This window comes from Tupaia chinensis, unplaced genomic scaffold (genome assembly GCF_000334495.1).
Source record: "Tupaia chinensis unplaced genomic scaffold, TupChi_1.0 Scaffold000118_1, whole genome shotgun sequence".
In the NCBI taxonomy this organism is placed as follows: Eukaryota; Metazoa; Chordata; class Mammalia; order Scandentia; family Tupaiidae; genus Tupaia; species Tupaia belangeri.
Genome location: NW_006159584.1, coordinates 1,891,493 through 1,907,680, shown reverse-complemented (window position 1 = coordinate 1,907,680; position 16,188 = coordinate 1,891,493). Strand labels below are relative to the sequence as shown.

At 37.7% G+C, this 16,188-nt stretch overlaps 1 protein-coding gene across 11 annotated transcripts in view; it reads left to right on the top strand.

Annotated features, from left to right (window-relative positions):
* The window catches only part of PCDH15 (protocadherin related 15), a 781,066-nt gene that overhangs the window by 116,169 nt on the left and 648,709 nt on the right, over positions 1–16,188 (top strand). For 6 of the 11 annotated variants that reach the window (XM_027770259.1, XM_006144388.1, XM_006144389.1 and 3 more), the window contains exon 2: positions 11,276–11,341. The exons of 3 other annotated variants lie outside the window; for them this stretch is intronic. In XM_027770259.1, the coding sequence (XP_027626060.1) occupies positions 11,276–11,341 (66 nt within the window). Of the gene's footprint in view, positions 1–10,737; positions 10,753–11,275; positions 11,342–16,188 lie in introns of all 11 variants that reach the window. 2 more of the 11 variants (XM_006144390.1, XM_006144382.1) reach the window with 1 other exon arrangement.

The window sequence follows — 16,188 nt, the reverse complement described above, 5'->3', positions numbered from 1 at the left end:
GAGGTTTCTCAGAGAGCAAACAATTACCATGATTGGTTCCCTTCCAAAAACCTGACCTTCGAAACCTTGCTCTGATTGGCCACTAGAATCCCTCAAATTTGCATATCCAGCACCTCATGATTGGTCCAAAAGCAACCAATCACAGCCCACTGTTTACAACCAATCACGGCCCACCAGCGTGTATATAACCACGATGCCTGGCCCACAGTAGCCAGACGACACAGACAACCAGGAAGACCATGACGACAACCAGGAAGACGATGACTGAAGAGCCTGAAGAGCTGAAACACCACGCAGTCTCCAGACGACCCTGAAGATCCTGAAGAGCTGACACTGCATCGTCTCCAGATGACCTGGGAGACCCTGAAGAGTTGTAACACTACATTGTCTCCGGACAACCCTGAAGAGCTGTGACACCGCGTCGTCTCCGTGCTGCTCATAGTAGACAACACGACACTGCGTCGTCTCTGTGCTGTACCGTGCTGCCCACAATAAATGGACGACACTGTCATCTCCGTGCTGTAACACTACGCCGCTTGTCCCGGCTCGGGTCAGGACAGTTGAGTGGAATCAAAATTTCAGAAAATCTGTAATTCTTACTTGCTCTTTCTGCTCAGTTAAACCAATGCACTTTAGGACTAGAGTGAGACCTTGAAAGGACTGTGAGAACCTCATTATTATTATTTAACTCTCAGGTTCAAGGATTCTGTTTTCATCTACTACAATCAATCCTGGCTAGTATATCTAAGTTGGTATCTGGAATAGGAATTCCTATATATTTCTGTCCATTCAAACCATCAGCATAATTTCATGTGATTTCCTTTATTTGTAATAAAAATACCCTTCTCAATCTCATACATAAGTAAGATCAGTCCTCATTGAACATTTGGTGAAACTCAAGTGAGTCTCTAATATCTATCTTTGAATTAAAGAATAAACAAAAAACTTTCAAAATACATTCTTTGTGAAAATAATGACACTATAAAAAGCTAAAGGTGTACATATTCTGCCTGCACATTTTGCCATGCACTATTCTAAAAAATTACCATAAACTTTTCTTATTTAATCCTTGTAAAAATATATATTTATGCAGACTGAAGTCCAAGAGGTTAATAATCTGTCCAATATGATACAACTATTCAAACCAAAGTTAGGATTTCAATTTAGGTTATAATTTGAATTTAGATTTTCTGAATTCCACAACTATTCAAACCAAAGTTAGGATCTGAATTTAGGTTATAATTTGAATTTAGATTTTTCTGAATCCCAAACAAATTTCTTAGCCAATATACTACCCTAGGAACCAATTGCTTTGACATCTTAAAACAGTCTTCCAAATGATTAATGCTAAGAATTCAGTGGGCTATTTGTTCTGTTCATTTGCCATTTAGAAGGTGATAGTCCCAGGACCAACAGGTGGCATACTGGTTAAAGTACTGGACTCCTACATGGTCAACCATGGTTTGAGTCCCAGACCCAACAACCTGAAATTCATGCTGGGCATGAATTCTCCAAGAGGAGAATGGAGAAGATAGGCTTGCAGTGTGGTCACCATGCCTCTGCCCAGGGGGAATAAATTCTCACCTTCTGTCTCTCTCTCTCTCTCCAGCAAGTGCATGTGCCCTGTAACAAAAATCTCTCTCAAAAAATAAGATGATAGTCTAATTCACCAAATATATTGAATCGTTATGGTCTATCAAATACTCTGCTAAATGCTAAAATAATTTCACCCACAATTATATTCAGCTGTAACAAAATAGCTGGGGGTCAGCAGGTGGGTGGAGGTTAAGATGCTGAATCCCCCAGACCAGGTGGCTTGAAAATCACATCAAGCATGTGTTCATGCATGCCCAAATCTGGAGAAAAGAAGAGAAGGGATTGTAGAATGGCCATCCTCCTGGGGGGCGGTGGGGTTATTTCTCACTTTCCCTTTTTCTCTCTTTCTCTCTGTCTCCACTGCAATTGTATGCACTCGATAGCAAACTAAAAAAATATTGGTGATATTTGGTATCATAAAAGTGTTTTTATTTGAAGTCTTTTGAGTTTCATTCCTTTACAATTTGAGAAAATCATGAAACTGCTTATAATACATATTCACTACTAACAGGATATGGGAGTAATATTGCTTCATAATAGTCCCTTCTTCTAGGTAATTGGATGATTAGAGTGTGGAATTCTAATAGAAACCATAGACAATTACAATCAAGTGAATATTTTCTCCTTTCTCTTTTTATTACCCTTCTCTACTGTTCTGAATTCACTATAATCTTTCATAATTCATCTCAGTTATCTCAAATGTATGCTGAATTTTCTATCCTTTTCTTAATTTTGTTAGTAGCTTTTCTCTTCTGGCAAAACAGCATCAAAAAGTCTATCTTTACACAACTAATTTGTTATTCATACTTTCTTTGCTACTTGTATTTCAAAATGACATTTTAAAGAGTAAAAAGAAAAAAGGTAGATTAAACTATAGAGTATTTTAAAATCTTTTTTTATTGTTACAAATTTGATTGAAGCCATTTGTTCTTGTGTTCAAAAAATAATTGTGTGGGGGGGAACCAGCATTTAGCGTAATGGTTATGTCGCTGGACTGCCATGTAGTCGACCGCGGTTGGAGTCCTGGACCCGTTGGCTTAAAATTCATGCTGGGCACGTGTGCGTGCGTGCCCAAGATCCCAAGAGGAGAATGGAGGAGAAGGGATTGCGGCGTGGCCATCCCCCCGGGGGGTTATTTCTCGCATTCGGTCTCTCTGTCTCTCTCTGTCAGGCGAGTGCATGTGCCCTATAGCAAAAACCTCTCCCCCCCAAAAAAAATAAAAAAAAAAATTATTGGGGGACCAGCAGATAGCATAATGGTCACGTCACTGGACTCCTGCATAATTGACCCTGGTTTGAGTCTCAGACCCGGTGGCCTAAAACTCACACTAGGCACATGTATGCCAGCCCAAAATCCCAAGAGAAGAACTAAGGAGAAGGGTTTGTGGCATAGCCATCCAACCCTGGGGAGTGATTTCTTGCTTTCTGTCTCTCCAGCATGCACATGTACCCTTTTGCAGAAATGGGTGGGGGGGGGATATTTATATATTTTTATATACACACACATGTGTATATATAGACATGTGTATATAGAGAGAAGTGTATATGTATATATATATAAAATTGTTGAGGATCAGTTTTGTGCCAGGAAATCTGTCTTGGGGACACAACCATGAGAAATTGAAACAAATTCTAGTTTGTCACTAAGCTTTCCTTTTTAAAAAATTATTACTTTTCTTTAAAATTTTCATTTTAAATTTATTTTACGTTCATTCACTATATATCACTGCAGCACACAAAATGAGTTTTCCCATCCAGAATAAATTATATTTTGGATCCATCAAAGATATTGCTATACATGTTATCAACAAATAATTTTCCATTTCTTGTTTCTTATATATTTTGCTTCTGTTTCCCCCGCCCCTCTTGATTCCCTCCCTCTCACCCTCTGCCATTTCCCACCCTCCTCCCACACTGTCTCTGGTATCTATAGTTGCTTCCCATATTATTTTTTTTTCCCTTCCTTTCACATTTTGTTGATTCACAAAAGATCTTACTTTCAATAGCAGCAGATATATATATGAACACATATCTGACTTTTGGCATAAAACTCAGTGAGAAGAATGAACATACTATAAAGTAGCACCTAGCTGAGGCTATATAGCTTACTGAGGGCATTAAGTAGGCATGTTTTATGTTTGTTTCATGTATTTTTTTCTTAATTTCTAGGAAAACTGTTTTAGCTTTAATAAATCAAAATCAAAAACTGTTAAGAAAAATTTACTTAAGATTTAAAGTTTGGAAAAGGGTTAGGATTCTGTTCTAACAGCAGGTAAATACAAAGAAACCTCAAAAACCAGATATGGACAAAGCTAAAATCTAGTAATAAATGCTGTTATTTTTTTCCGAAATATTTTTCCCCCTCTGTCCATTCTTTCTTTTGCTAAATAGAGGCATAAACTAGTTTATCTGCAAAAAAGAAAATAATAATTTTATTCTCAATTTGGTCTGTGATTTGCATAAAGCGCCATAAGAATACTCATTGATTTAATTGGCTTTGCAGGAACCTTTTATAAGGAACTTCAGATTAGACTCTAAAAAGCCTCCAACGCTACTGAGCCAGGTCAGGAACTCACCATTTGTGCCTTTAAGTACCTGTTCTTGAACGTTTTTTGGGCCTGTCAGGAAACGATATTTAATTTTTACTTTTTAAAAAGGATACATGCCGCAGTATACATGGGCTCACGCAAGGGACATAGAGAGAGAGAGAGAATAAGAGAGGGAGAGTGAGTGAGAAAGCATAGGAGAAAGAGAGAATGAAACCTCATCTCTCAGCGAGGCTGGCCACACCACAACTCCTTTTTCTCCACTGTCCTTTCAGTATTTCGAACACACGCATACACATGCACTTGATGTATTTCTAAGCGCCCAGGTCTGGGACAAAAACTGCACAGTCAGCCATGTGGGATCCAGCCCCCTTAACCACCATGGGCATGACTGGCCTTTGTCATTGAGCTTTCTGTCAGTGGGGAATCAGATAATTGTAAATTGATACTGTGATGCTGAAAGCTACATGTATCAGTGAATCTTAACTAGCCTAAATCAGTGATGGTTTCTCTGAGAAACGAGTAAGCTTAAATCTATAGGATATGTAAATGAAAGACAGGTTGGGCATAGAGATGAAGAACAAGAAATAATGACACATTAGAAGGTCTTACGGTCATGCATGGAACATGGAATAATTAACAAAAAGAAAAATAATCCATCTGGAATCCTGGTAGTCAATAGGAGCATGGAAACAGCTGAGACTGGAGGGGAACAGGAGGACTGTATTGTACAGAACCTTGTAGATGATATAAAACTTTTTGGTTTTCAGGCTGAAATCACATTATGCAATGGATTATAGGCCATGAAAATATTCCATCTTAACCTAAAAGAAAAAGAAAATCATTAATAAGTAAAAAATTCTGTTACTGGTAAAGGTAACTAACGCTAGTTAAAAGAAAATCATTAATAAGTAAAAAATTCTGTTATTGGTAAAGGTAACTAACGCTGGTTAAAGATGGTGCAATGATTGTATCATGGACTCCCATGTAGTTGATTGTGGTTTGAGTCCCGAACCCGGAGGCTTAATACTTGCACTGGGTTTGTGTGCATGAGTGCCCAAGGTCCCAAGAGGAGAGTGGAGAAGAAAGGACTGCAACATGGTCATCCCCCTGAAGGTGATATCTCGTTTTCTCTCTCTCTGTCTCTCCAGTGAGCATACGCGCCCTATAACAAAAACAAACAAACAAAAAGAAAAACAAAACCTCTCTCTGAAAAAATAAAGGTATAAAATTAAAGAGTGGAGGCAAGATTATCTATGGAGAGAATGATTAGGAAAATCTATTTGATGAGGTAAATTTGGATTGAATTGCTATTGTATTACTGGCAATTGAAAGTAGTGGGCAGATCCATTATTTTCTTTAGTAATTCCTAAATTCAAGATCTGTGTCTCTTTCAAATTTATTTATTTCCTTAGGAATGAGAGAGAGAGAGAGAGAGAGAGAAATACCCCCAACAAGGTCTCATACCGCCATCCCTCACCAGGCTTCTCAGCCAGGCAGAATCATGGGTTTCCACTGAACACATGGCCCTCCATATGCATACAGCATAGCCCAAGCAGCACGTCACTGCTCTGCTATCGAGCTCACTCCACTGAACACATGGTCCTCCATATTCATACAGCATAGCCCAAGCAGCACGTCACTGTTCTGCTATCGAGCTCACTCCACTGAACACATGGTCCTCCATATGCATACAGCATAGTCCAAGCGGCACGTCAGTGTTCTGCTATCAAGCTCACCCAAATTCAGGATGTATTGAAGGATTCACTATAGAAAAGCTAAGAAGATAGAGAGAGGCAAAAGTGGTCCTTGGTTTCTGGTTTATGCAACTTAGTATAAAATTGGGTCACTCACTGAATTAATATACCGGAAAGTGGCTAGGTTTGAGTTTACAGTTCTACATTTAAGACAACTCTGAAATTACAAGTTCAGATTTTGTCTGGGTAATGGAACCAAGACACAGAAGTCAGATCTGGGTAGGAAATACAAAGGGAAGCCATTGAAATATAGCTGGCTACTGCCATATTAACATGTGGGAAAAGAGTGAATTGTTTTTGACATTTTATTAAAAATACATTTTGTTTGGCCTTAAAAGAAAGTTTTAAGAATAGGTTAAATAAGCATAGGATTGTGATTTTGGATACTCCCTCCTCTTAGTAAGGAGTGAAAATATTTGGACAGTTCTGGATTATTGCTTTTGTCTCACCTGTCTGTAACATGTTCTTAAGCTTCAGGAAACAGTAAGAGCAGAATCATAGTTTAGAATCTTTTAAACCAGATACTATGTAGCTATCTAATTTTTTTTGGGGGGGGGTTAAATCCACTTTATTGCATAAGATTTTTAAATGCCTGGATTATTTTTAGATTGGTGACAAATTTGCAGAAATAAATCACACTGAACATTCTGGTATTAGTATTCATATCCTGCTTTTTTATAACAAATTGGATGTGAGAAATGGGTAGGGGCCTAAGAGGTTAGAAATTTTAGGCATGAAAAACAATGAATTTGTGATTTAACCAGGACAGTCAAGGGTGAAATTAAATAGATTAAGGAAATCCATTTCCAAGGTAGAGGCGTCAGCAGCTAACCTGTCTTTTCCATGGCAGACAGCTTATCCGTAGACCATAGAGAACAGGATCACTATCCCCCAAATAACTCTCTTCACTTTGATCTCCATGTGGGTATTTTGCATATATAATATATCCTTGGCTATTCCATCCAGAATTTCATTTTTTTCCCAAGACAATTCTGAGTATAGTTGTTATTAAAATGTTTTTGTGCATTTCAGAACTAATTAATTATACTTTCATGAATGCATCATTTCAAAACAAACGCTTTGGCTGTTATAAACAGTGTTTTTAATAGGTTATTTTTATGTGTCTGGCTAACATCTCTTCATTAGGATTGTGAGTCTAAAAGAAGTTAATCATCCTTTTTGGATTGATCCAAAAGTATTTGTTGTACATGAAAATGTCTTATGGGGAAAGGAGTGTTTGAAGGCTGTTAGCAGAATAAAACTTAGTGGGAGTGAGTCAAAGTCGTCTGGCTGGGAAGAAATGTGGTTGGACCTCTACTCTGGGCTGTTTCTGGAGGGACACAGGAGTAAGAATCAAGGTTCTGAGCTGTTCTCATGGAAGCATGCTCAAGGGAAGGTTGTAGTAGAATGGACTGCAGTTAAGAAAAAGTCAACCAGCCTTCTTTCAGGACCAGCCCCTGTCAGGTTCTGAAATTGCCAAGATGCGTGTAACACAGACTTGGTCTGAAGGAGCTCCGGTGAGAGAGAAAGAGGCAATGTTTTCCCAGTGAATTACCACATTTCTTAATGGGTAATTAATACAGTGAAAGGCAATGTGTACTCTAAGAACTCAGAGAAGAGGTGTTTAATCCAGACTGACAACAGGACAGATTTTTCTAGAGGAGGTGATACCTTGTCAGATTCTTGAAAGACCAAGTAAAATTAACAAGGAGAAGAGGGGAAGTGCATTTCAGCAGATGGCAAGGTATATGGCTTTAGTAGGGCTAGAAAATGAGTTGTGAGAAAGGGGAGGGGAGTGGACCTGGGTGGGGCTAAAACATGAAGACTCTAGGCATAGTTGTATAAAGAAAATCTGTCTTCACTTTTTGTTAAATTTCTTTCTTTCATCATGAGAAAGAGACCCAGAAAGACAGGTATCTTCAATAGGGTCTCATATCATAGTCATCCCTGCAGCCTTCCCAGCCAGCTAGGACCATGTGCACGTGACTTCAAACTCATCTAGACCCCATCCTGCTGTTCCATGACCCGGTATCACAGAACAGCATGCTACTGTTGCACCACCTCAGCTGGCCTGAAAAGTCTCCCTCCCCCTTTTTAAATTGCACAGGCCAGAAGAGACACATGTGTTTGTCAGATTTCTCAAGCCACTGTAGACTAAAATTTGAGCCACTATGGACCATGTAGGGTCTGGCTTAGGCTATGGGGCTGGTCCCCCAAAAATCTCCCTTTAAAGTTAATAGTATCCAGGAACCAGCAGATGGCATAATGGTTACATTGCTGGACTCCCACATGGCTGACCGCAGTTCAAGTCCTGAACCCAGTGGCTTAAACCTCACACCGGGTGCGTGTTCATGCATGCCCAATATTCTGAACAGAGAATGGAAGAGAAGGAGTTATGGTGTGGCCATCTCCCTCTTGGGTGATGATTTCTCACTTTCTGTCTCTCTGTTTCTCCAGCAAGTACATGTGCCTGTAGCAAAAATCTCTCTCTAAAAAATAAATAATGCTAATAGTACCCAAATGGCAAAAGTTTTAAAATATTTATACCCAATATCCTTTTCTTTCACTTTCTTCATCCTGCCTGCCCATAGAGTTATTGATTACATATAAGTTCCTCTGCCAATATTTAAACTAAAATACACACTAGTTAATATGTTTGCTGTAGCTGTAATGTAGTGGTAGCTGTGCGTGTGCATGTGTGTGTGTGTGTGTATGATATAGAAGTTGTGTGTGTATATATACATATATATATGATATAGCAGTGGCTATGTTTGCGTGTGTGTGTGTGTGTGTGAATGTAAAATATATAGATATATCATGCATAAAATATATGCATGTATAAAAAAGGTCAGATTTCCTTTTTTCTGTCCTTCACAAATTTCCTCTACTTCCTCTCTATCCCATTTCCATTCTCCACATGCATTGTCTCATTGTCTATTTTTCCTTTTAGTCATTCGTTTTGCTGATGAACTTATTAAATAATAGACTCCACATGTGCTACATTGGACGGTAGTCACTGGTGGTTTATGCATCTTTGTTCTGTTCTCTCTTCTTCCCATTAAAGATCCTTAAAAGGAGCTGTTGATATATTTTTGTTCCCATGTTTAGTATGTAGTAATTTATCTACAAATTTGATTGAATGAATATGTTCTGAATCAAGGAAGGAATGTCTAAATATTAGGAAAAGCTAAATTTGAGAACATGAGAATGAATAAATTCTGAGAGAACCTGGGAGATAAAGTCTGATTAAGAGTTATGATTAGAGTTTCATGGAATAGATGAAATATCCTGTTTCACAAAGAAAAGTAGAAATTTGCCATGTAGAAATAAAGGCAAAAACTTGGTCTACATAACAAAATTTTCCTAAAAGTAAAGATACATTACAGCAAGAGTAAGTGACTTGATGTAATTAAAGAACAAGGTACTTAATTCTAAGGAAAGAATGTTTGGGCCACATTATGAGCAATTCTGAACATTATTCTAAAGAAAAATTTGTTTTACTCCAAAGGAAACATCAGGTTTTCGTATAGAAGAGGGCCATTATTTTTCCTTTGATTTGAATGCATGAAGATAATTCTCTTGAAATAAATTGGTGGAATGTAGGATGAGGACAAAGCTTCTGTAAGAACAGTGATAAAACCATCGCCAGGTGAAAAACAGTGAGGAGCTAAATGGTGTCTGGAGACAGAGGAAGGAAAGGAAAGTATGCCATGAGTATGAGATCTTTGAGAACAGCAAATGCTGTCATTGAAATGCCATCTATACTGGCAAAGGTGGTGAGAGGAACTGTAGATCTCTCTGCTTTGTAAGAAGGAGCACATGGGTCAGTTAGTGGCATGGTGGTTAATTAAAGGGGCTGATTCTCATGGCCAACTATTCAGGTCCCAGACCCAGGAGCTTGATAATAATGCTGGGTGCATGTGGATTTTGGACGTGAATCCTGACAGGAAGGAAAGATGGAGGAGAAGGGATTATGGTGTCACCATGCCCCAGGGCGGGGTGCTCTCTGACTTTACATCTTTTCCTCTGCCAGGTATATGGGCCTTCTGGCAAATACAAAGTCAAAACAAACAATAAAACAAAAAAGAAAGAACATGTATCTTATTTGCCATACGGTACTTGCCAAAGTCCATATTCTGCCCATGTGGCAGCATTTTTATAAATAAACAACTTTGAACTCCTCTTCTAAAGTACACATGCATTTGCAAGGCTTTAAGCAAATTTAATCTGCTATTCTGAGGGGTGCCATGTATATGGAACTACACAACACAGCCCTCTCAACTTTGCTGAGCACCTCCCAGGGGAGTGCTTTATGTATCAAAAATGAACATTTGGCACCTTGGAGGGAAAGCCTTTACGTTTCAATTGTCATGAATCTTACAGCTCATGAAATGATTTTTCCATTTGTTATCATGTGATATTTTGCAGACTATTAGCAGCATTTGAAATAATGAATTAGTTGTCACTACTGATTAACAAGCGCTATTCTTAAGGTCTTTTCAACATAGAGCTAGTAGACTGTTCATAAGTAACATATTTGTCTTTTCATAAAAATCCTATGAATGTACTTCATGTTATTTGCAAGTCTATTCATTATACTTTGTAAAATGCTAATGATGCAGGTAATTGAGTTAATGTGTTAATATTAGAATTACATAATCTGATATAAAGAGTTTATATATCCCATTTCCACAAACAATTAGACGATGTGTCTGTTATGTATAATGCTGTTTGTATCTTTAAATCTCTTGCTGAATATATACATATATTCTTTCTTCCCCTCTTTCTTGCATTTTTCTGATCTGCTTCCATTGATGACTCTATCCTTTTGACTCCAGACTGGCAATATGAGGGTAAGATAACAAAAGTAAAAATTCCAAACAACCTCATGAGCATTGCTTGTCTGTCTTTGTTTTATTATCTTTAGAACATTATTAAAATTCTATTCACTCCCTTTAATTAGACCCTTTATCACAATTAAAGTCCAATTATGTTTGTTTCTGTTGTGAAGTTTTAATTACAATTTATCCTTGTTAATCATTCCTTTATGTTATTTCTTTGGGTTAAATTACCATCCCATTATCTCTGTCCTGAAGGACTCTGCTCTCCAGTGGTCCCTGCTGGTGTTTTCTTAGTAAGATTTGAATAGTTATATGGTGTACAAAGTGACTGTGTTATGATGTGGTAAGGAATCTATGTGGTTCTATGACACATTTTTTTAAAATAATAAAATGTTAAAAGGAATGATGCATATTATTTTGGGTGGTAGAGTTTTTGTTTTCTTTTTAAATGTCATATACATCTTAATGAATTGAATCTGAGGGCAAGTAGCCCTGCAGTTGCTAATTCTTACTTTTGGTTATTTTATCTCTTTAGATTGCAAACTAGCTAGGGGAGGACCTCCAGCGACCATAGTTGCTATTGATGAAGAGAGCCGGAATGGTGAGTGAGCTTAATGTCTTACAACTATCTTATCTAAGAGGGCTTTCTTCAAATTTCAGTTCTCAATTTTCCATGAGTAGAGGTAATAAGTGAAAACTTCAGTCCAAACCCAAATAATTATCTTCTAATATCTCCCCTATATGGGTTTAAATTATGCTATTCCTTGAAAATGCTTTGCTTGGATTATTATATAAATCCTTCAATGAGTGGAAATGCTTAGTTTTGATAAAGAAGAAAATATTTCTTACAGGGTTAGCTCAAAAATGTGTCTAGATATATGGGCTGGGATTTTTCTTTGTCAATAGGTAGAGCTGACTCTCATGCATATAATCATCTAACTGAACTACAAAGTGTATCTCCAGGGAAGTGAACCATGAGGTAAGTCTTATACTGCTAACTTAAATTGGCTGAATCTGGTAAGGATTAAGATCTACGGCCAACATCATTTTAAAAGTCTTTGTTGCTCTGTGAAGTGTAGAGTTTAGTGAAAATTACATAGTCATAAGAGACATACGTTTCTGTTTTCGTTTTTTTATTTTTTTTAAAGTTGTGGTATTACGGATTCTAGGCTCACTGGAATATTGCTGCTTTGTGAAAGTCCAGACTGAGTGCAGCACTTTCCATGTACCTAACATGTGTACAAACCTGGGGCTCTCACTATTTGATATTTTTGCATTAGTTATGACAGAAATTTGATGGCTCATTTAGAGGAGAGGGAAAATCTGCTGCCAGAAATGTCTGAACTACGTGCCATACTTGTCTGGGAAAGATGGGAAACATAACCTCTGCACACACAAAAACTTCAGGTAACTTCACGTAGTAGGCAGCCATTAAATTATAAAAAAATAATTTATGGACAAAAAGTAATTTTGTACAGCTTGAAAAAAGGTTTTCATAGAGATAGCTACATGGTCAAGAGAGTTAGATTTTTATTTTCATTTTACTTGCCAATGGTAACTTAATCTTTCTAGTTCAAGATAACTGTCATTTTCTTTCCTAGGACTTGTTAAAACAAGGGATTATTTTTTTGGAGCGGTTTTTGCTACAGGGCACGTGCACTTGCCAGACAGACAGAGAGAGACAGAGAGATAGAAAGCGAGAAATCACCCCCCAGGGGGATGGCCATGCCGCAATCCCTTCTCCTCCAGTCTCCTCTTGGGATCTTGGGCACACACGCACATGTGCCCAGCGTGAGTTTTAAGCCACTGTGTCCGGGACGCGGACCACAGTCGACTACGTGGGAATCCAGCGGCATAGCCATTATGCTAACTGCTGGTCCCCACCAAGACATTTTTAAACTGTACATTTAGTCAGACTGTTAGCTATTTCTGTTTTATTTATTTATTTATTTATTTGAGAGCTTTTAAATACAAAAATCTGAAATTAAAAAAAAGAATCTATAGCTGATTAGATATGGCGATTGGGAATGGTTAATGAGAAAACCAAACATGCTTGGGAAGAGAGAACATGGCAAGAGGTTAAGAACAGAGGAAGAAGTCTGGATTTCCCCCCAGGCTGTCTGCAATAATGAACAACTAATACCTAATTCCTAGCAAGTTCTTAGTCAAGAAGATAATTTTCCTTATTAAAACCAAAAATAAATATTAGAATCTTTTTTGGGCAGAAGAAACATGGCAGAAGAAATAATCTCCAAAACTCTCTGAATTTTAATGTATGAATAGTTTCTTCCTTGCTGAGCTAGGTGGTGTGCATTTTCATTCCAGCTATTAGGAAGGCTGAGGCAGGAAGACTAAGTTCAAGGCTAGTCTGGGCAACCTAGCAACACCCTGTGTTTAAAAAAAGCAGTAAGAAAGTGAGTTTAAAGAGTTTTTACCTCTACTAGGTAGCAGGAAAATGGCTACCTCTTAGGGTTCTGCTTCTATTTCAAACCATTCTAAGCAGGGGGCTGTGGTCTGTGGTACATTTTGTCTATTATTTCTGTGATGGGACTTCCATTGGACTTGTCTAAGGTGTACTTCCTCTCACTTTCAAGCATTGTTCTAGATTTATACTTAATAGAAAAAAAAAGGAATTATGTCAATTGGCTTATTGGAGAATATTTTCCCCTGTAATTCGATTTCTATTTACATACTTCTAAAACTTTTATTGTGTATGTAATACTTGAAGCGGTTCACTTCATATGGTTTTACTGTGCTGCATTACAGATGCTACTTTTACACACTGGAAGAACTGACTCGGACTTTTATTTTCTTACACATTCTTTAGATCAGCCAAAAATATCCACAGTGTTACTGGCTTCTATTAAAATAGAATTGAAAATGTCTACACTAAAGGTTTGCAATACTCGATAACCATAAAATGTCTCCTAATTATATTTTTAAAAAATCAATCCCTATTGGCAAAAAAATCATATGGAGTTCAAGTCACTGTGATACATTTAAGTAAGTTGGAAAGAAATTCAAAATGTGTCTTCAGAAAAGAAACAACTCAAAATACTATAACAGAAAAAGATTTCTGTCTCACATGTAGAACTATGGCTTACTATGGTTAACTATTTTTACACAGAACAAACCTGTGTTTCCTTAATGTTTCAGAATGAAAACTGTCTTTTTGATCAGCAAGAAAAAAAAAACCCAGTAAACATGACAGAAGGTTGATCTATCTATTTTTTTCTTATTGTTAACTAATTCTGCAAAACATATACTCTGAGTTGAAATAAATCATTTAGTTTTACAAAATAAATCTGTTTTAATGTGTGATTTTGTAAGAGCTTATTTTGGCATCCCGGTAATTATAGCCACAGCAATGATGATGTTTTATCCTCTATTTGCTGATTAGATCCTGCTTTTCAAAGGAGCTCAGGAACTCCACAGAGATGTTGCCATAGCAGTGCTATCGAGTAGCATGTGGTGAAAGTTCAATATTTGTGTTTCAGGAGATTGTGACTTGATATAGTGTAGTAATGTTATGCTCCTTACTTGGCATGTTTTGTAGCAACTGCCAACTACTCAGAGTGCTGCCAAAGTTATTTGAGTGTCATCACAAGAAATAAAAATACCGACCCAGAAAACAAATGTTTTGCATTTTTCTTTTACATTAAATTTCTAAAAATAGAGTGATCAAATGAACCTCTGCCAGATATTATAATGTACTGTGTAATCATCCTTGTCTTAAAAGTCTGAGGGAAATGATCCATGAAAATGCTTTTCATATTTTTCTTTAGGCAGTATAGCAAACTTCCTAATAAGACGGTTATTTCTGACTCTGGTCTTAAACTCTCTTACATTCTTTTCTGAATCCTTTAACTGGTAGTAATAACACATGTGGGTATTTTATTTTGCCAGTATGATGGACATTTACTTTGAATGTTTTCAAAGCTTCTTAAAGGCATAACAATGTTTTAAAAGAGAGGTTTCTGCTATAGGGTGCATGTGTTCACTAGAAAGACAGAGAGAAAGAGACAGAAAGCAAGAAATCACCTCCAAGGGGGGATGGCCACACCACAATCCTTTCTCCTCCAGTTTCCTCTCAGGGTTTTGGGCATGCACACACATACGCCTGGCAGGAATTTTAAGCAGCCCAGTCCAGGACTCGAACCGCAGTCAACTACATGGGAGTCTAGTATTTATTGTACCATCTGCTGGTCCCATGGGCATAGCAATTTTTAAAAGTTTGCTATAGAGCACATGTGCTCAATGGAAGAGAGAGAGAGAGAGAGAGAGAGAGCGAGCGAACACTCCCCTAGGGAAATAGCCATGTTGTAGTCCCTTCTCCATTCTACTCTCAGGATTTGGGGCACATGCACACATGTTCCTGGTGCATCTTCCAAGCTGCCAGCTCGGGAACTCAAACAAAGTGTGTAGTCAGTCATGTGGGATCTAGATGCCTTAACCACCATGCCAAAGGCTGGTCTACGGCCTTGTTTATTTGTGTTTTAGGTTTTTGCCATAGGGAATAAGCTTGCCAGAGAAAGACAGAGATACATTGAGAGGGAAAGTGAGAAATCGCTCCCAGGGAAGATTGCCACTTGTAATCCCTTCTCCTCCATTCTCCTCCTGGAATTTTTGGCACAGACATAATTTTCAAGCATCCAGGTCCAGGACTTGAACATGGTCAGCCATGGGAGGAACCCAGTGCCTTATGCCACTGCCAAACTAGTAACTTTGTTGTAGACAATTTGTCTTTGATTCACTTTATTAATATCTATTGCTATATAATCTCTATTGCACAATACAGTCTTTACTAGAACATAGAAATGCTAAGTTTTGATTAATACAAATAGTTTGCTTTTGTTTTTCGAATTTGTACCTAATTCCTATATGAGTCACTGAGCTACGTTTATAGGATGAACATCTTTGCCCGTGACTGAATCTTTCAAGATTTTTACATGCTGTGGGATGGCAGTATTTCCTTTTTGTCAATATGTATGCTAAATGCCCTTACATATATGCATACATTTGAAAGAATTACACATTTAACAGTGGGGATCCACAAAGTTTTTTTCAGCCCAGACTCTGTCAGATTCTTTCTGTTCTAGTTTTTGTCCTCAGCAACACTTTGACGACAAAACTAATTACATTATCCTCAGTCTGACCCAGGAACTAATTTTCTTCTTAATTACCAGAAAACCAAACTTATGTTTGTAAGGAGACAAAAGGACGTACAAAGACACGCGGTGATTCCTGACAACCACCAGAAAGCTCTTAGGCTAGCATGTAGAGAGTGTTAATGTATGATTACATTTTGAGTGAAGAATGTATATAGAGAAACCTAAAACATGTTACCTATGTGTAATAATATAATAATGTCTAAAAAATATCTTTTTAGTTTCACTGGACTCTGAGATAGGTATGGCACTGAACCCTTACTGGAAGGAGAGGCCAGGG